General features: G+C 40.7%; 1 protein-coding gene across 1 annotated transcript in view; it reads right to left on the bottom strand.

The window, feature by feature from the left end:
• Window positions 1-9,243: 9,243 nt before the first annotated feature.
• The window catches only part of ELOVL5 (ELOVL fatty acid elongase 5), an 89,559-nt gene continuing 77,298 nt past the window's right edge, over window positions 9,244-21,504 (bottom strand). Inside the window, exons 5-8 of the mRNA XM_036767848.1 lie at window positions 18,534-18,705; window positions 16,229-16,353; window positions 12,779-12,913; window positions 9,244-11,220 (exon numbers count right to left, since the gene is read on the bottom strand). Of these exons, the coding sequence (XP_036623743.1) occupies window positions 11,089-11,220; window positions 12,779-12,913; window positions 16,229-16,353; window positions 18,534-18,705 (564 nt within the window). The 3' untranslated portion in view covers window positions 9,244-11,088. The remainder of the gene's footprint in view (window positions 11,221-12,778; window positions 12,914-16,228; window positions 16,354-18,533; window positions 18,706-21,504) is intronic.

Here is a 21,504-nt window from a genome sequence, read left to right as displayed (position 1 = left end):
AAACAGTGCCTGATGTCAAGTTGCTCACAGTCTAATGGTAGAGACAACATGCAAACAACTATGTGCAAACAAGCTATGTACAGGATAAATAGGGAATAACCAACAGAGGGAAGGCAACTAGAATTAAGAATTAATTACCTCCTGTAGAAAGTAGGATATTAGCTGGAACTTGAAGGATGCCAGAGAAGCAAGAGGCAGAGATGAGGAGGGAGGGCATTCTAGGCATGGGGCATAGCCAATGCAAATGCCTGGAGTCTGGAGATGGAGTAACAGCGACAGTCAGCCATTGGATCACAGTGTAAGATTTAAGAAGACTAGGAAGGTGCGGAGAAGGCCAGGTTATAAAAGACTATAGATGACAAACGATTTTATTTTTGGTGCTGAAGGTGATACACACAGATATATGTACATGTGTGTGTATCAAATCTTAATAGCTAAAATTTAATGAAGACTTTGGGGACACAATATACATGTACACACATGTATTTACATACAGGTATGCGTGTATATATATATATATGTGTGTGTGTGTGTGTGTGTGTGTGTGTGTGTGTGTGTATACACACACACCTGTTCCTGTTTTTTACTCATTTTGGTCATGCCCAACACTTCATGAACCCAGTGGGGGTTCTCTTGGTAAAGATATTGGAGTTGTCTGCCATTTCCTTCTCCAGCTCATTTTACAGATGAGGAAACCGAGACAAACAGGGTTAAGTGATTTGCCCAGGGTCACACAGCTAGGAAGTGTCTGAGGCCAGATTTGAACCAGGAAGATGAGTCTTCCTGACTCCAGGCCCAGCACTCTAGCCACTGCACTCCCTAGCTGCTCCTATACACAGACATACGTGTATACATATGCAGACATATTTATATATACACATTACATCCTGGTTTGATGTCTTGATGCCTAGGGGATGTTAGAGACCTTGAGGTTATTTTTAGTCTTCTGTTCTAATTTAGATCAGGACCATATTTCAACCACTCTAGATCTAATCGATCTATCCTATTTTTAAAAATAAAGCGAAATCGATATGGCCTGTGAAAATCAAGAAGTCGCCTTCTTAAAATCCATCTCCCCACCTCCACCTCCGAAGCAAAGGGCTAATCTGGATCCAGTACAGATTCTGTTGTGGCATAGAAAATATTAATGGTTTATTGTAAAAAAAATAACAAAAAACCAATTCACATTGCTATAGTGTTTTAATATTTGTGGAGCACTTTACAGCCGAGAACCTCAGGAGATGGCACTGGTAACAATTATTCCCATTTGACAGATGTGGACATTGAGACTTGGGTTAACAGACTTGCCCTGGTCACAGAGTAAATAAAGGGCAGAATGAGAACTTGAACTCAGGTGTCTAATTCAGGTCCGGGGATCTTCCCACAGTACCACAGACTCTCTCGACTTGGTCATGTTCCTAAAACTGCTAGCTTGCCTCTTTCCAAGCACTGGTATTAGATACATCCTTATTAAAAAAATAAAATAAAATCAAAATAAACATTTGGATTTTCCCCCAAGGGTGCTACTATTTGTGTACCAGTTTTTCCAAGATGTTCTAAAGGAGGTGGTGGTATGATTGTTGTCCTTCGTTCTCGAAGACGACTAAAATGACATCACAATGCTAGAGTCAAGTTTCAATGTGTCCCACTGTGGCTGATCAGAGCTCAGAATGCTCTACCACAGGGCAGGCACAAATAGTCCATGTAAACATTTGGGATGGATTCTCTAAATGTGCACATCTCGAGTTTCTTTGAACTACTTCATTTCTGCTTTGCTCCTAGAGCATGGCACCTTCTCTGATGAGGCCACGTCCTGCTGGGTGGTCCTATGCCAATGTCTCCCACATCATATAATCAATTCTAAAGTTCGTAAGAGTGTCCTTGTATTGTTTCTTCTGACCATCATGTGAGCACTCGCCCCGTGCGAGTTCTCCATAAAATAGTCTTTTTGGCAAGCGGACGTTTTGCATTTGAATAATGTGGAGTTGCGCTCTCTGCTCAATATGGCCTCTGAAGCTGAGATGCAACCACGCATGGATCGTTCCTCTGCTGCTTGTGTTAATTTTGGCCTGACATTTAACACCAAGAAAACACAGCGGCTCCATCAGCCAGCACCACACCATCCAAACGTCGAACCATCAGTTACAGCGAATGGAGAAACTCTGAATACCATGGATAAGTGTACTTTCCAGGGGTGCACACATTGATGCTGAGGCTGACGCATGCATTGCCAGAGCAGCTCAGTGTTTGGAAGGCTCCAGTGAAAGACAGGGGAGAGAAGAGGTATTAGACTGATTACTGAACTGAACGTCTACAGAGCTGTGGTGCTGACCTCATTGTTGTGTGCCCGTGAAACCTGGACAGTCTACCAGTGCCATGCCAGGAAACTGCATCACTTCCTTTTGAGTTGTCTTAGGAAGATTCTGGAGATCACCTGGCAGGATAAGGTACCAGACACGGAGGTCCTTACTCAAACTAAACTGCCCAGCGTTCAAACTCTAAAGGAGGGAGTACTTTCCGATTTACTCTATGATGGTGTTCTTGAGCTAAATAAGGGAGTAAAAGAAAAATGAGGTGCCTTTTTTGTGGTAGCAACAGGATTGAAGAACACATTTGGAAAAGTGGTCAAAACTAGAATATATCTATCCAATTAATATTTTGAAAAGTTTGTTGAAACCCAAATCTTGGCTCACAGTAAACATTTAATAAATGCTTGCTGATGATAAGTAAGCATAATGTATATATGCTAAAACATGTCAGCATGCAGAATATATCATTTAGGTTTGGGAGGATGTCCCTAAAAGGGAATGACTAAAATAAGCAAATTGAGGCTGTTTCTAGTGCCGAACGTAATCACAGACTCCAAAAGCTAAAAGAGACCTTGAAAAATAAACCCAAACCTGGAGAGATCAGGCAAGAGAGAATTATTTGTTAGTTTAAGACCTTGAGATTGGATAACTGTTGTTAGGATTTATTTGTGAACTGTCATATAAAAATCCTGGGGTGAGGCTAGTCCCCAGCTGCCAAATGTAAAAGATGTATAGATCTGAGCCTGTTTGAGTTATTTAAGGAAGGCCTCTATTGTTAACAGTTGATAACTATGATAAACCTCAGTTTAAACAAGTAGTGATAACAACTGTCAATACAAGTCTCAACGCAACCTGTGATAATTCAATTTGCTGATGGTTATTTCCTGATAACTGACTCCAGCTGGATCTTAGAAGCAATATATAAATATATAAAAGCATATTTATATGCAAAAAGTTTTGTATCTGTGCGAATATATACATACTCAGTACGTATCCATACATATATTATGTATTGTATTCATATATATGGAGAGGAGAAAGAAGAGAAAGAAAGAAGGAAAGAAAAAACAAAGAAGGAAAGAGAGAAAGAAAAGAAGGCAGAAGGAAGGAGAGGAGTGCAAGGTGGGGGAGAAAGCAAGCACATGCACATAAAATACATTCCACGTTAGACACAATATGTAAATGTTTCACCTGTCTCGTGGCCCAAACTTCAGTTTCTAAAGGGAAGTGTTTTCATGTAATATTAACTGGCATTTATATATCGCTTTATGGCTTGCAAAGTGCTTTACAAATTTGTCCTTCAATTGTTTTGGTGTCTGTGATCCCATTTGGGTTTTCTTAGCAGAGATACTGGAGTGGTTTGCTATTTCCTCCTCTAGCTCATTTTACAGATGAGGAAACTGAGGCAAACAGGGTTAAGCAACTTGCCCAGAGTCACATGGCTAGTAAGTGTCTCAGGCCAGGTTTGAACTCAAATCAGCACTCTATCCGCTGGCCGCTTGGTTGCCCGCTTTACAAACACTAACTCATTTAATCTTCACAAAAACCCTGGAAGGTAGGGGCTGTTATTATCCCCATACAGATAAGGAAACTGAGACAGACCCAGATTAAGTGACTCTCCCAGGGTTATCCAGATAACATCTGGAGCTGGATTTGAACTTAGGTCTTCCTGACTCCAGGCCTACTGCTCTATCCACTGAGTGACCTAGCTACTTATCTTGTCCTCAAACTATAACTACTGTGCATGTATGTAACTGTGAAAGTAAAATGTAATAATGTTAGCATTTTTTGTGGTCATTCAGTCACTTTTCAGTTGTGTCTGACTCTTTGTGACCCCTTTTGTGGTTTTCTTGGCAAAGATACTGAAGGGGTTTGCCATTTCCTTCTCTAGCTCATTTTACAAATGAGGCAAACAGAGTGAAGTGACTCACACAGCTAGTTTCTGAGGCCAGACTGGAACTGAGCATGAGTCTTCCTGACTCCAGGACCAGTGTTCTATCCACTGGGCCACCTAGATGTCCTGTTAGCATTTAGATAGTGCTATAAAGTTAATAAAGTGCTTTGCAAATATTATCTCATTTTATTATAACAACCCTGGGAGGCAGGCGATATCATCATCCTTACTTTACAAATGAGGAAACTGAGGCCCAAGTCAGAGTCACAGTTAGTGTCTGAGGGTGAATTGGAACTCTGGTCTTCTTGACTCCAATGCTCCATCCACTGTATCGCCTAGCTGCCATAGGAATACGAAGACCAATATGTAGGCTTTAAAGATTCATGCAGGGAGCCTGGATCTAATAAAGTACACGCCTCTTCAGTTACTATCCAGTTCTTTAAGGGAAAGGTATAATGTGGAGATTTGCTAAGAGATCACATCTTTGACCTAGTTTCTCTTGGCAGGAATAAGCTCTGTGCTTGGAGACTTGCTTCTGGATATTTGCTTAGAATTTGGCAAGGGAAGGGTCTGACTTTTGGCCTTGGCTTGTCTTGCAGATGTGATCCAAACTCCTAAGGCCCTAAGCCTGGTGTATTGTGGAACAAGACCCTGAGTAGCTTGAACCGGGACCTCTGTGCCCAGCAGGATGCACCATTGACATCTCTTGCCTAGGGTCTCTGATGTGTGTCAGGGGTTCTCTGTGTAGACATCTTCACCACCGAGGCTGTCAAAAGAGTACACTCACTGCTTGTGAGCAGGGACTACTTCATTCTTTGCATCTGTTCTCCCAGTACCTGGCACCTAGTAATAATTAACTGATAGAAATAGGCACCTATTTCAATAAACTCCAGGGCTCCCTATTACTTCCAAGATGAACATAAAATCCTATATGGCTTTGAAAGTATTTCATAACCTGGTACCCGCATACCTTTCCAGTCTTTTACACCTTATTGACTGCCACATTCTCTGTAATCCAGCGACACTGGCCTCCTTCCTGTTCCTCGCACAGGATGCAGTATCTCCAACTCTGCCTTTTCACTGGCAGTTCTGTTCACTGGCCTGTAATTTTCTCCTTCCTCATCTCTGCCTCCTGGCTTCCTTTTAGTTCCAGAGGAAATCCCACTTTCTACCAGAAACCTTTCCTGTCTCCCCTTAACACTAATGCCTTTTTAGTGTTGACTACCTCCAATTTATCACATATATCTATACATAGATACATGCATGTGTAATGTATATATAAAGTATGTGTGTACGTGTTTGTGTATATATGTGTGTGTATATACATACACACACACACACATATATATGTATATGGAGACAGAGACAGAGAGAGGCAAAGACAGAGAGAAGCAGAGACAGAAACAGAGAGAGTAGTTTACATTTTTATCTTTCTATGCACCCTCAGTACTTGGCACATAGTAGGCATATAATAGTAGGCCTAGTAGGCATGCTCGCTGACAGAGTGGAGCATTGTCAGTATGAAATGGGAAAGTCATCTTAGAGAAATGGCACACTGCAAAATTCCAGGGCTCCGTGCCTTTGACAGAATGGGTGCTCGTCCTTGGGAAGGACTGAATGCATTAGCTGCTGCTATTCTCGTATGCGATAATTTGTCAATTTTAAGACAGCAAATGAAATCAATCTGGACAGTTACATGGTATAATTAAGAATGGTGCAAAACCTAATATCATTCATAGGTTAATAGAACTAAAGCTGGAAAGGAGCTTAGAGGCCATCTATTAATCCATAGAAAATCCTGTATTTTTATAAAATACAGGGCTTTTCTTAAATCCCTTATTTTGCAGATGAACAAAATGAAGCCCAGGGAGGTTATAGTGATGTGTCCAATGTCACACAGATGGTAAACATCAGGTGGGACTTAAGCCCAGGTTCTCTGACATCAGCCAAAGCTAATGCTCTATCCAGTGTATTCTCTCTTATTCTAAAATAAGGTAGGTAGAGTGAGATAATGAATGAGATAGATACATATAGCTAGATGGATAGATAGGAAGAGATAAATATGGATAGATAGGGAACAACAGGTAGATGTAGCCAGATGGGGAGACAGTAAGAGATGGACAGATGGATGGATGGATGGATGGATGGATAGATGACAGAACATTTATTAAGTGCTTACTATGTGCTAGGCGCTGTGCTAAGCTCTGAGTACACAAATACTAGCAAGCAAGGAGTTTATATTCTTAATAGAAAGGGGAGCTGGAAAAGGCGGGGTATACAGTCATCATGACCAGGAAGGAGTATAAAGGCCTGGATCTGGGTAAAATAAGGCAAAATTTCACCTACTGGAACCTGTCGGGTTAACCCAAGTTCCAAAGGGTAGATATAGAGGTGTGGGGCAGGGAAGCCTATAGCACCATGTGGAGATGACTAGTTATGTCCTTCAGTGAAGGACATTGCCATTTTTAATCCCCAAAGCAAAAGATCACATCAGAGGGGAAACTGGTTAAAAACGTGGAGTATGAGACTACTGTAATCTTTTTCCTAAGGAGTCTCCAGAAAGCTTACATGAAAAATGGAAAAAACAGGAGAACAGAATTTACTCCAGAAGATGCTCTGATAAATGGTCTGACAGGTTCCACTGATTTTGGAAATAAATATTTCACTATTCATTATTTATTCCAAGGCTTTTTTTTCTTTCCAGTGCAAGGGGGGAAGGAGAGAAAATGGATTTTTGTTAAACTGAAAAGGAAAAGAAATTTAAAAATTACAAGGCTCAGCGTACTTTGATATCAAGATGCTTGCATTCATCTTGATTCTCCACAATGCTACTGGAGCATACAACCATACTCCCTTTATAACTCTGCAATCCAGCCCAACTAGCCTTCCTTCTGTTTCTCACATATGTTTCATGTCTTAGACATCTCCCAGTTTTTTTCACTGGCCACTTCCCATGCCTAGAATGTACTCCCTTATCCTTATCTGTGCCCCACAGCAGCCCTCTTTCTAGACACAGCTTGACCAGAAGCCTTTTCCAATCTCCTCAGCTGCTAGGCCTCTCCAATATTCTATATTTAACTTCATACTTATTACTTATTCTGCATAAATTTCTATATGTGCTTGTTTCTCCCATTAGAATATAAGTTCATTGTGAGTAGGGATTTTTTTTATTATTTATATATACCTGTATCTGCAGTACCTAGCATAGTGCGTGGCACATAGTAGGCACTTAATATTAATTTTTTGATCAAATGAATCCTTCACCTCATTTCACATTCTTGGCTACAAGTGCAAATCACTCTCCCAAAGCCTTCATACAGTTGGCATAGCTACATATTTTCTCCAGACATTGCACGTGTTGTTTTTGGGACTGGACCAAGAATAGGACCATAGGGCTTCAGGGGATGTCGAGTAGCCTTTTAACAGTTATGTATCTAGGTGGTACCGTGGATGATAAAAAGTACCAGGCCTAGAGTCAGGGATACCTAAGCTCAAATCCAGCCTCAGACACAGAGCTCTGTGATCCTGGGCGAGTCACTTACTTAACCTGTTTGACTCAGTTTCCTCATCTGTAAAACAGGGATAATAAAAGCCCCTACCTCTCAAGGTTGTTACGAGGATCAAGTGAGAGAACCGTAGCATGACATCTGGCACATAAGCACTACATAAATGTTAACAACTATGCTACATCAAGGGTTGGGAAAGCATTCTACTGTCTGTTCTGTTCCACTTAAATGGGAAGGCCAGGTGTACAGATGCCTATTCTTACCTGAGCATTCAGAAGCAAGCATAGCATTTCCTCTAGTTCAGACTTCTAGGTACCTAAATGAAGCCTCTAGATAGTAGTTCATTTTTATCCCAAGTCTTGGTTTAATCCTCATCTGGATTTTCACTTTCTTTCTTATGTGAGGGGACCCTCCGCCAGCTATTATATAAAAGGGAAAGGGTTTTCTTTGATTGGGTGGTAGCTGCTTTTAGTCACAGAACCATGAATCTCAGAACAGGAAGGGATCCCTAGAGATTACCAGTCTTGGCCTGATCAGGAATGCTCTTTATCTCTCTGACAAAAATGGTCATCCAGCTTCTACTAGAAGACCTCCAAGGCATAAGGAACTCACTACCTGCTGGGTCATAGCTGGTAATTTTGGCTCCTAGGGACATGTGGCCAAAAACTTCCTTTATACTAAACTTTGTAATTCGTGAAGTGAAATTAATACAAGTAAATTTGAATGGGAAGGGAGAGCCTACAGCAGCAGTCCAACTTGAGGTCTCAGAGACACCAGGGTGCCATGAAGCACTTTTTCTCTGGGAAAGGACTCACCAGGTTTGAGTCAGGGTACAGCGCAAGAGGGGTAAAAGGAGGAAGAATCCCCTCTGGAAGCTTCCTATTTTGAATAATTCTTGCTAGATGAGGTGCTAAACTCAGTTGTTTCTATGTTGCTGAAGATGTACACATACTGCTAACATGCAAATGTAGCTAATTTTAAAATTGTGCAATTTATTAAATAAAAAAACCACAACTTTTTATACCGTTTAAATGTCAGTGCCCTGGGACACGGACTGAGGTTTTGTAATTCCTTGGTTTACCCATCTTAGTTATCTCTGTACCCTGAGGCAGTCTGTTCTGCCTTTGGACTCTTAATTATAAGGAAGTTTTTTTCTTAGATTGAGCCAAAGCCTGCTTTTTTGTAATTTCTACCAATTGCTGCCTCCCTTATCTTGGATTTCAACACACCGTTAACCACTTTAGCCTTCCCAGTCCAAAGATCACTCTTGTTAAAGAAAACAGAAGCAAAATAGGAGATCTTAAGTTCTGTCCTCTCTGTCTACTATAATTGTCCAGTCCACCCCATGTAGCACTCCTGTCCCTCCTTTGACTTAACTCTTGCCCTGCTCCCCTCAAAGTGTCCTTTGTATTCCAGGGGGGGCCAGCACCTCTTGCGGCCCTGGCACCCAGTGACTAGTACAACTGGTTTGGAAAGATGTGGGAGCCCCTCTTACCAGTTTGAAAGCGCACAAACACCAAAGAGCCCAAGCACAGATAATCAAAAATGTTTTAATGATTAACGTTTTGACATTGTTTAACAATGTGGGTATATCCAGATGAGCTAAGGATTTACTTCTAGCACACTTAGCACTGTTGAGTATTATAGCTTCTGTACTGAAATATGTAAAGACTTTTGCAAACTGGTACCTAGGAATGAAGACGTACACATACACACACACATACACTCTCTAGTTTTGATAAGGTAAATGTAAACAGATGCCATGACTTCTTCAAAACAAGTAAAGAAAACCCACAAGACTAATAAGAGAACTCATTAGTTCTCCTAAGATATGGATGTGCAAAATTAAAGCATGGTAAACTGATATTTACATAAATATCAAACCAACAGTCTATACATTTAGGTCAATGATTCTCTAAGATATACTGCATGAGTGGTTAAATGTAATTGCTGCTCAGTGAATAAGGTATTTATTTATAGGCTAAGTTCCAACACTTTAAAGGACATATACAATAGTTCTTGTCTGTTTTTGCCACTCGAGTGCAAGACAAGATTTTACGGTAAGCAGTATATCATTTTTTTTTTAAATAAGCAGCTCTAAACAAATCTTTAGATACCAAGCAGGAAAATTACAGGTGATATATAAGACTTACACAAAACAGTCATCTCCAAATTTCCCAGTTCTCTCTTCTACTCTAGCTATCTGTTTAAATTTTACCTTTTAAAAAAAAAAACCCAAATTTGGGAAAGTGTTCTCTCTTTTCGGTAATCTAGGCACATTAAAAAAACTTTGCATCTGAACAGATAGCAGTACAGAAACCAATCAAAATATAACCCCTGCCAACCAATCATAGATCATCTGTAGGACTGTGTTATGTCAAAAGTACTCAGTTGTCTTTTTGGAAAGGTGTATATCCTACCCATGATGTGTGAAACGAAACCAGCATTGTTCCCCTGTATAAAAGCCACTTAGCAATTTGGAGTTGAGAAATTAAAAACAGTCGGTCCACCATACACTCTTCTTTAAACCTTAAAGACAAGCTCTCCCTATATATACATAGACATGCATGTGTGTCTATGTATACATACACACATATATCTATCTCCTGTCATGGTTGCTCTAGCGCACATTTTTATTTCTATTTTCTTACATTAATAGCGGCACGCAAAATAAAAAAATATGATCTGTTAAAAAGTTAAACTGATTGCTCCATTAGAATCCAGGCCTGCTTAAAGAAAGCCAATATTATAAAACTGGAGGTGCCATTGCTGATTTCACTGAAACTTGACAAGCCACTTAAAATTATGCTTCAGACATTAATCATCTCATGAACTGTGGTCTTTGATCTTTCTAAATGGAACAGATTAAGAAAATCAAATTTAAAAACAAAAAACAAAACTTATAACTTTAATTTTAAACTGAAAAGCTTTGGGCCCTGCTTTTTTTTTTCTGTTAAACTCTTAAGGCATGTGTGTTTATCTCTACTAAAACAACATACAAATTTACATTTACAATCACATGCATGATCTACGGTAAAAAAAAAAAATGAGACTGGATTACAGTGTTTGGAAATTGTGAATCACAAATTCAGCACCTATCGTATTGACTAATAAGGCAACAGCAGTGTCATTTACTATAATAATACTCCCTTCCACAGTCTAGAGCAGGGTCAGTAAGAGCCCAGAATTGTTAAAAAGTCTTATGCCTACTTTAATAATCTTTATACAGTTTTTCTAGTTTGCACTGGTTAAGTCCTACATGAATCACACTATTGCAGGCAGGAATAGTTACAGTAGCTGTTAGGAGTATCAGTGCACAACTCACATTGTGCTTACAATCAGATGATTTTGTTGTCTGGGGTTTCTAAACGTTTGGTCTTCAATCCTTCCTTTGTTTTCTGGGTTTCACATTGTTTTCCAGAGAAGAAAAGCTGTTTGTGTGCCCGTTCACGGCAGCCATGGACCCATTCTGATAGTCTTTCCTCCGGGCAGATGCCTTCTTGTTGTAAGTCTGAGGGGTGCAAGGGGAAATGGGATTTTAATATGGTGGCCAAAATGACCGCACGGGGGAGGGGCAGGGTGGGAAGGCTACTACTTTCCAGCATAAACCGGATGACGTTAGACACGATATAAAAATCCATTGCGGGGGACCCCCTAGTTTCTTCTCTTTTTAAATTGTAGTGTGAAATGACCTTTGAGGTCAATAACTAAACCTGAAGTTCTATCTTCTAGTTTCATTCACTCATTCATCTGTTAAGGCTCAGTACTGCCCTTAACAATACACCACGGCCTTCAGTAAATCAGCCAACAGAAACCTCTCATTATGTTCTCCTCCAAGTACCGAGATTAATAAGAAAATGAACACGCTGGGGGCAGGGCGGTGTTGTAGAGACGGTGTGGGGCTTTGAATTACGGAAGATCTGGATTTCAAACTATGTCTCTAACACCTATAAGATGAGTGACTATGGGCAAGTCACCTATCCTCTGAACCTCAGCTTTCCTGTCTATAAAATACTGATGGATAATAATGTCATTTCTTACCACAGTAAGTAGCTCTCTAAGACTCTGAGTTACCAAGCAGATGGTGGTTGTTGTTTCAGTTGTGTCTCACTCTTTGTGACCCTATCTGGGATTTTCATGACAAAGATACTGGAGTGATTTGCCATTTCCTTCTCTAGCTCATCTTACAAATGAGGAAACTGAGGCAAATAGGGTGAAGTGACTTGCCCAGGGTCACACAGCTAGTAAGTGTCTGAGGTTAGATTTGAACTCAGGAAGAGTCTTCCTAACTTCAGACCATGTATGCTATCCACTGGGCCACCTAAAGCAGGTACTGAGCTACATTGGTAAAAGCTCTTTTCCTAATGCATGAAATCACAAGTCTGATCCAAAAATACCTGCAGTATCTACGTGAAAGGAATCTTACAGTATCAGAGACTTGGTGTAGGAAATGCATAATGAACAAACTCCCTTTATCGGGGCCGATCTGTCCTGCTCTACAACTGAAAAGTCTTAGCTGGCTGCTCGGGACACTGAGTGACTTGTCCAGCATTCCACAGCTAGTGTGTCAGAGGCAGGGCTTGAACCCAGGTTGAGAGGCTGGCTCTCTATTCACTGCACCAGACTGCCTCATCGTCCTTGATCATCTTTAAGTGAGAGCACAGTAAAGGGTATGTACAGCAAGATCTGAGACTTCATTAGGGCGTACATACTAAAGGATCATTTCCTATTAGTCACTAAGAACATGTGAAAATCTTCCATTGGTGAGCCCTGGAGTGGGAACACTGAGGATTCTGGGTCATAAGCCTTGGGTGGAAATCACTATATATCCTATAAAGGAGCACTTCAGAAAGGAGTGCTCACTTAAAAACCAATCATTACATAACCTTCATGAAACTGGTTTTTTTTTTAAAGTTTCTAATATGGATTCTAAGGTGAGTTACCTGTAAAGCATCTAGATTCAAATGGCATTGGAGAAAGAAGTCTTTAAAGTCACCCTGGATATGCTACCAAAGCAGGCCCAAGTTACAATCAAATACAAGTTGATGGGTTCTTTTAAATGATTTTACCTGAATGTAGAAATTTGTGAAGAGGGTAATCAATGAAATCATGTAGCCAATTTGGAAGTATAACCAGCCCAGAGGGAATGCACAAGGCCACACGACACCACAGCTAGTCTGAACGATTGTCAATACAAACTGGAGCTGTTGGGAGAGTGTAGAAAGAGTTAGCGTCAGAACTCTTCATCATAGCATCATCTAGAATATAACATGCGTGGAACTGCCTCTACGGGTCTCTAGATAACCCAATGACAAGCCTTTCTGAGACAGTATATAAGAAACGTATGGACAAATTGGATTCTAAGGCTTTGTAGCTTAGAGGAATATGTAAACTCCTTCAGGGCAGGGGCTGTATTTCGTTTAGAGTCTGTGTATCCCTGGCACCTACTAGTACAGCAGTGATAAAAGCAGCAGTAGGAGAAATAATAAACTAACACTTATATGGAGGTCTACAGAGTGATACATACATACGTATACACACATACACGAAATATATGGAAATATATGTATATATGTATTCACACATACATACACCCCTCCATATGTATGCATGTATGATGTACATATATACACACACAAACATATAATCACATTTGATTCTCACAACAACCCTATGAGGTGGGTACTCTCAGTTTATAGTAAGAGAGTACTAAATGCTTGCTGAATTAATGAGTACATATTGGTAGGTTTAATTTTTTTTTTTTTAAAGGGAAGGAAGAAGGGCACAAATGTGATCTGGAAACGGGTGATGTGCTGTAGCAGGAAATGTGAAAAACAGATAATAGAATGTTGCTTATTTCTCATGCTTGTATATCTCTTTTGGGAAAAGGCACCCTCTGGTTTGAAAATTTTATGGGGAGGGAAGTTAAGCTAAATCTACGCGCCAGTTCTGATAAATAAGACAAAGGCAAATCGCACAAGGCAGCTCTTAGAAAAAAAGTTAAAATGTTGGAGACAGCATATTGCTGAGTTTATATTCTGTTAAATTAGCAACAGTGTAAGAGTGCAGTTCACTGTTTGAGATTTAAGAGGTTGTTCTTGCTGAAGATTTAAAGAAAAAATAATGTACAAGTGCATCTGCTAAGAATAGCCCTGAAAATAAAAAGAGGGAATTTAGGGGTAAGTCTTCCCTGCTCCTGTATTGTTAATGTATTTTTGCTTAATGGAAAGATCTTTCCCATCCATTAATAGGCCCATGTGACCTGCTTAAGTCATGTGAGCCTGGGTCACAAAGGTTGTGATGTCCTCTGACCCTGAAGAAGTATATATATACTCTGAGGTTAGCATTTTGGTTTGGGGCTCACTCATGGAAAGAGTGATGTAGCCAGATGAGACCCCTGGCCTTGAAAAACCCAGATGTTGGTTCTTCTCTCTCTGGCAACTATGTATGTATTGCTTTTGGTCAGACAGTTGGAAGCCCTGTCTGTTAGTCTTTGCTGTTTGTATCTGCTCTGTTTATATAATTTCTGCTTGTAATTTCTGTTTGTATTTTCTCTGAAGTTCAGCGTGCTGACTTTTCCCCTGAATTATGTGATTAAAGTAAGATCGTTGACCCCTTTAAAGTTGCTTTCCTTTAGAAAAGCAGATCAAAGAACCTGTGCTAGCAGCCCTCTTGTGTGCTGCTGCTATTGGTCTTACACCTTCACGGCAGTTGCAAGTAACATTTTTGTTACAGCTCCCAAAAATATGGGGTCCTCAATAAACTGAGTTTCCAACAGATCATTAGGATTCTGTAAACTGGAGAGCTAGTCATTCCAATCTTTGTTCTGTTGGGTGATATTGTACAACTAAGGCTATTTCTTCTCTTCAGGTTATCTATCAAATAACTAAAAAACAAGCATTCATAAAGAACCAACCCACTTTGTCCCAGGCACAGAGTACACAAAGATAAAAGCAATACAATTCTTGCCCTCAAGGAGCTTATATTCCATCAGGGAAGATAATAATGTATACAAGTATATCTAAAATATAGATGAAATAATCTGGGAGAAGAGGCCCTGTTGGTTGGGGGCCTCACATCAGAGGTGCCTTCCCCTTATGTATTTTGCATTTACGTACATACAGGTTATTTTCCCTCAGTCCTTGAGGGCAGGGCCTGTTACCATCTTTTTGTCTTTGTATTTCACACAGTGCTTAACACACAGTAGGTGCTAAATACCATAGAAAAGACTTGGGAAACTAAGGAGGCCTATAATGAAGACCTACTCTGAATAAAAATTCTATCTAAGAAAAATCTTTCAACAATGAGAAAAATTTATCTGGAGGGCTCTTTATTAACTTAGTTTATTTAAAGTACATTGCTATCTTTTTTTTTTGTTTCACCCCACCGGGCACTTGGGTAATGTTATGAATAGTTAACGATGGTGCATGTTTTCCCTCTTCTACATTGTTGGCTACTCAAGGTCAGGAATATAATTTAAAACAGAACAAGTGAACATGAAGTCTTTTCTGCCCCACCCTAGTAGCTAGAGGGATCAGGAAAGAACTCGCATTAAGAGAGATGTGGCCCTCAAGTTGAACTCTGAAGGAGGCTGGGATCCTAAAGAAGGAGTGCACTCCAGTCATGGGAAAGGGTAGGTAAAGGTAAAGAGATAGAAGGTGGAATGTCAGGTATGGGAAAGAATGAATAGGTACATTTGGCTGGAATGGAGAGTACTGGAAGAGTGGAGTCCAGTATGATAAGCCTGAGAAGGTACACTGGAGCCAGATAGGGAAAAGGATTTGCGACTACGTGAGAATTCTGACAGGTCACACACCTCTCCTGGCTATATATAAACTCAGACTCTCAGATGTCTAGCCACCACAGGTATTACACAGCTAACCCCTACTTGGAAGAGATGTATCCCCAGAGGGTGATCTTCTCATAAACCACTGCAATAATACAGTTACCATCAATTAATTAGGGAATCTAAGGAGACCAGGATGATGACAATTACTAAGAAATTCTTTGGAGAAGGTAAGGTAAGGAAGAAGAAAGAATCAAGCTCAACCAAGTGCATGGAGGCTTTTCTTTTGTTATCAACTTTGGCAGCAGGGTCAGCCTTTTGATGAAGGGCTGCTCTGCCCAACCTCCAAAAAACACCTGCTGACTGAAGAGCCATTTAGCTCTCCTACTTTTAGGCTGAACAGACAGTTCTCAGTTGACTGACCCACAAGAAATGTTCTGAAATTTGGCCATTCCTTCATTCTCTGCATAGGCATGGAGCTTAGATAAGGATCATACATTTAGAGCTGGGAGGGATTTTAAGAGGTCAGAGAGTCTGACTTTCTCATTTTACAGAGCAGGAAGCTGAAGCCCAGAGTCTCCACACCTTAAATTTTGGTACAGGGTGTAAACACACACACATACTCCACAATGGCACAGAAAAGAACAGCAAGATAGCTAGCACGACTGCCTGTCAGAGGTAACTAAGTTCTACCTGATAGCCACATCCAGAAGAAGAGGCCAAAGTCACTCACCAGCTGTCCCTGAGTGATGTACTTCTTCCACCACAAATACGGGCGCATGGACGGCACAGCAGACAGACCGTAGTAAGAATACATGAGGACGTGAATAAAGCTGTTAAGGGTGGCACCGAAGTAAGCTGTAGAGATTGGAGGGGAGAGAAGAGGGAAGGACATGTGATCATGGTTTTCTACATCACAGGTCAAAAAGTTCACAAAGCTTAGGAAATGGACTAAGATTTTAAATGTGTGATCACACCAGTGGGAAGAGCATGAGGCCTCCAAGAAGGCCAGGGAATTAGATCCAAGATCTAGTCTCACCCACAAACCAACTCTGGGCAAGTCACAAACTCATTACGCCTCAGTATCCTCATGTGTCAAATGGAAAGAGTTATACATGCCAGACCTTGTACTTTACTGGGCTTCTAAAAGAATCAAATGCAGTAACAGACCAAATTTTCTTGAAAAATCTGCAAGATGATGTTATTGCTATTAGGAATTTAAAGCAGTTAAATTATGTGCAAAAATCAGCCTTGGTATAGTGGAAGCAACAATAAACTCATGAGTTGAGAGATCTCGATTCTAGCCCCAACCTGCTACCAACTGGATGGGTGATCTCCAAGCAGTATATGAAAAGTCAGAAGAGTTCTAGGCATGGAGTCAGGATACAAGTGTGACTATGGGCAAATCCTGGTAACTTCTCAGAGCTTCAGTGTCCTTAACTGAAAAATGGGGAGAACTCTTCAGTGACCTACTCCATGTGGCTGTTGCCAGAGACTAGCTTTGCCAACCCTGAATTGCTGGAGAATGTGAGTCATAATTAATGATCACTGTCTCTCCGAAGTCTAGTAAGCACAATTAATCAAAGGGCAGCACTATCGAAGGAGCTCTTAAGTGGAAAGAAGACAGTGTGATCCTAGTCCTGGTACTTAGTTCCTACAGAACAAATCTTTTAACCTCTTGGGCCTCAGTTTCCTTGCCTGTAAGAAGAGAGGGTGGGCCTGGATGACCTCTAAAGCCCCTTGACGCTCTAAGGCTAAGATCCTATGAAAAACGAAGCCTAAAGAAATCAGCCAGACTGAATGGGCCAGAAGGTAGGTAGCCATCAAAATTCAGGAGGGTCTGTCTGTGGGGCAGGAATTTTAATTGAAGTCATTTGTTAAATCTTTTTGCATAATGAGATTCCTATCAAGAATAGCTGTTCTGAGCTGAACTCAAAGGTGACATTTTGAATAGTGAAAACTGAAGCTCTCAAGCCCGCCCCTTTAAAAACAGAAGAGACTCCCCTCAGACACTGCATTTCCAGTTTTCAAGTTTTGTCAGAAATGAAAACTATACACATGCTGATGGAAAATGAAATGGATTATATCAATATATGTGAGTAGGGTTAAATAACTCTATGATAATAGCAGCATTTATATACAGTGCTTTAAGGTCTGCAAAGCACTTAATGCATGTTATCTCATTTAATCCCCAGGACAACTCAGTGAGGTAGATGGTGTTATTCCATTTTACATATGAGGAAGTAGGCTAGTAAAGATTAAGGGACTTGCTTAAGGTTACACCCCTTGCTAAGTGCCTGGGACAGGACATGCTACAGCTAACCTGGCAGGTGTTTAGCCTAACATTCTCGTTTGACACACAGAGAAACTGAGGTCCAGGGAAGTTAGGTGTGGAAGGGACCTTAGAGGACATTTAGTCCAATTATTTTACAGATAGAGAAACTGAGGTTCAGTGACTTAAGCTCATAAGATCTTAGATTTAATGGTGGAAAGTATAATTGCGAGAAACAGGATTTGAATCCAGGTCCTCTAACTTCAAATCTGATGCTCTTTCCGATGTGCTGCTTGGTCTGCTCCTTTAAGAGAGACCCAAACACAGTTTAAGAGGGAAAGAAAGTCCATCAAATCACCTTAAAGAAGGTTTGAGGGACTTAAGCAGAAGGGTAAAGAGGAAAAAAAATTGGGAGAAGAGGTAAGAAGGTCAAGGTGTCCCCGGACAGCAGGTACATAGCCAAGAACGCTGACTTAGCCTAAGGCTGGACCTCTCGTGAGCTCCCACTGTCACTGGTCCCCCAGTCTCTTCAAACATCACCGGGGTGCCTTCTCCTATTTGTCCCATTAGGGTAATTTGCCAAATCAGCACAGAATAATTATTGTAAGAGGGAGGAAAAGAAAATGTAGATTCCGATATTCTCCTCTCACAAACCTTGACTATACAAGCCATTTTAAATGGGCAGAACCGGTCACCAGTCACTTGGGGCCCCAAGATTCAGCTCAGCCTGCCATCTTTGCATGTGCATCGTCTGAATGATACTTACAGTGACCACAGGGCACCCAGTTCATGACGAACCACCAGATGTTCAGCATGGAGGCGTGGTGGTACACGTGCAGGACAGTAATCTGATGGTTGTTCTTCCGTAAAATAAAGAAGAAGGTGTCCATGAACTCAATGAGTTTGGAGAAGTAGTACCACCAGAGGACTCGGATGATCTAATGGGAATAGTAACAGCAATAAACCTAATGAACGACCTTCGTTTATACAAAGCTTTAAGGTTTGTAAAGGGCTTTGCAAACATTAATGCGTTTGATCCTCGCAACTACCCTGGAGAGCCAGGTGGTATTATTAATCCTATTTTACAGAGGAGGAAATGAAGGCAGGTAGAGGTCAAGTGACTTGCCCAGGGTAACACAACTAGTAATTGTCTAGGGCTGGATTTGAACTCAGGAAGACTGATCTTTCAGTCAATTACTAGCTGTGTTACTCTGGGCAAGTCATTGAACCCTGTTTGCCTCAGTTTCCTCATCTGTCAAATGGGCTGGAGAAGGAAATGGCAAACCACTCCGGTATCTTTGCCAAGCAAACCCCAAATGGGGTCATGAAGAGTCAGACACAACTGAAAACAACTGAACAGCAAAACTTCCTGACTCCAGGTCTGGTGCTCTAATCACTGTACCCCCTCGCTGCCTTTAGCACAAGAAAGGAAGAAAGAGGAGGAAAGCCTGGTTCCTGCAGTATCCGGACACACAGGGTATCCCAGAAGTCACAGTATGGCTTTAAGCTAAAGCTCATTACCTTTGGGATACCCTGAGTTTCTTAGCTTTTATTTATCTGATTTCTTAGCTTAGTTTTAGCTTTGAATTTTTAACTTAAAACTGTACTATGACTTTTAGGACACCCTGAATTTCTTTTTAGTCCTCAAAAGAGTCATATGGAGCATTTGTTAACATCCAACAAAGACACAAAGGACTCCAATACATTCCACTGTGGTCTTAAAGCCCTGTACTGGGGGGGAGGGGGTCGGAGGAGGGGAACAACTGAAGAATTATAGGAGTGAGGTGACCAGATTCAATATTCATGTGAAAGAGAGTTAACCATCAACAAAGTGTGATATAGCTACCAAAAACAAAACAAAACAAAAACCAACAAGACCTCAAGTTGGATTAAGAGCCTAATGCCCAGAACAAAGAAGCTGATGGTTCCAGAGGACGACTCTGCTCTGGGTAAAGATCATAGAGTCACATATGAAAGAGACCTGAGAGGGTACCCAGACTTATCCCCTCATTCCATAGGAAATTGAGGTGCAGAGAGGTGCAGTGATTTGCTTAACCTCACACAGATAATCTACAGGTGGCAGATTTAGGATTTGAACCCAGGTCTGCTGATGGCAAATCCAGTGCTCTTTCTATCACATCAGTGGTCCTCAAAATACAGTCTGCAGACTCCTTGGGGAAGGGCAGTAGTGGTTCCTAAGACCCTTTCAGGAAGTGTACAAGATCAAAATAATTTTTGTAATATTAAAATTATCTGACTATTAAAAACTTTTTCTTCCCTTTCCCAACTATATGTCTGTGGGAGGCTAAATGCAGAAGGTGATGAGAATCCAGCTGTTTTCTATTATGCCAGGCATTAAAGAAATTTGCAAAAATATGTAAAACAAAGCTACTCTTCTCACTACTTTTTTTGTCTTAGAAAATAGTTACTTTTCATTTTTAAATGTTGGTTTATTATTTTTAGATGAACCAATAAATATATTTTAAAACTATGCTTCAATTTCAAACATTGCAAATATTGATATAAACCACACAAACAAAAGCTTTTCGGGATCCTGAATAATTTAAGACTAGAAAGGCATCCCAAGACTGCAATGTTTGGGAGCTGCTATGCTCTGCTGGACACAGCAAATCTGAGTATATCTGGAAGAAAATGAACAAGATGTCACAGGAACCTTTGAAGGAAACCAGGCACTTAACCTAGAGAGAAGAAGACTTAGGGACTACTAAGATATAATCACAATCTTCAAATACCTTAGGAAAAGTAACTATATGTAAGAGGTATTAGAATTAGACTTTCCTTTGTGGCTCTAGGGGACAGGCTGAGGATCCATAGGCAAAAGTTATAAGGAAACAGGTGTAGGCTCAGATGAAAAAGCAAAAAGTAAGTTTGAATCGTTTGAGCAATCCCGCAAGTACACTGCATTGCCTTATGTGAGTTCCCTGTCCCTCGGAGTATTCAAAGCAGAGGTTGAATAGAATTACTATTCTGTATGAGAGGTGGGGAACTCCTGCACTGGGTAAGAGGTTGGACCAAATAACCTTCAATGGTTTTAAAGAGATGAAATCACTCCCAGAGCTGAAGTTCTAGCCACAAAGTTAAGTTCTCCAGTGCTTATAACTTTAAGAACACAGCAGGAAAAGCAAGAAATGACAATGGGGAAGATATTTAAATGGGGCCACCAACGCCCATTAATAAGTGAAAAGTACAAGCCTTTGGATTCCCTTTGAAAGCACTCATATTAATAGGTACAAAAAGCGACTCATTTGATTTCAGGGACTGAAATGAGGCAGAGCAGAAAGGAGGCCTGATCTTTCGTTTCAGGAGTTTGCAGAAGAAGAAGTATCAGAGAGAGAGAACAAAGTCACTGAATGCCAACTCTGAACTTGGAAGTGATTTCTTTTAAGAGGGGAGGGGGTGCACTTCAATGACTACCCAATAAAGTAAGGCCTCCCACAATTTGATTCCACTCTCTGTTTTGAATGTCTCCCTCTCCATCTCAAGCTCTGCCAGTCTAACTCATCTTTCAATCAATAAGCATTTATTAAGTGCCTACTATGTGCCAGACACTGTGCTAGGCCAAAGAGAGACAAAGAAAGAAATGAAACAGTCCCTGCCCTCTAGGAGCTTACATTCTCTGAAGAGATATAGAATATAAAAAGTAAAATAAAATAAAACCCAAACTCAGTTCAAATGCCATCTCTTCCACAAAGTTTTGGACAACTTCTATGGACTCA

The sequence above is a fragment of the Trichosurus vulpecula genome, chromosome 7 (assembly GCF_011100635.1).
Source record: "Trichosurus vulpecula isolate mTriVul1 chromosome 7, mTriVul1.pri, whole genome shotgun sequence".
NCBI lineage: Eukaryota > Metazoa > Chordata > Mammalia > Diprotodontia > Phalangeridae > Trichosurus > Trichosurus vulpecula.
This window is presented reverse-complemented; position numbering and strand designations above follow the sequence as displayed.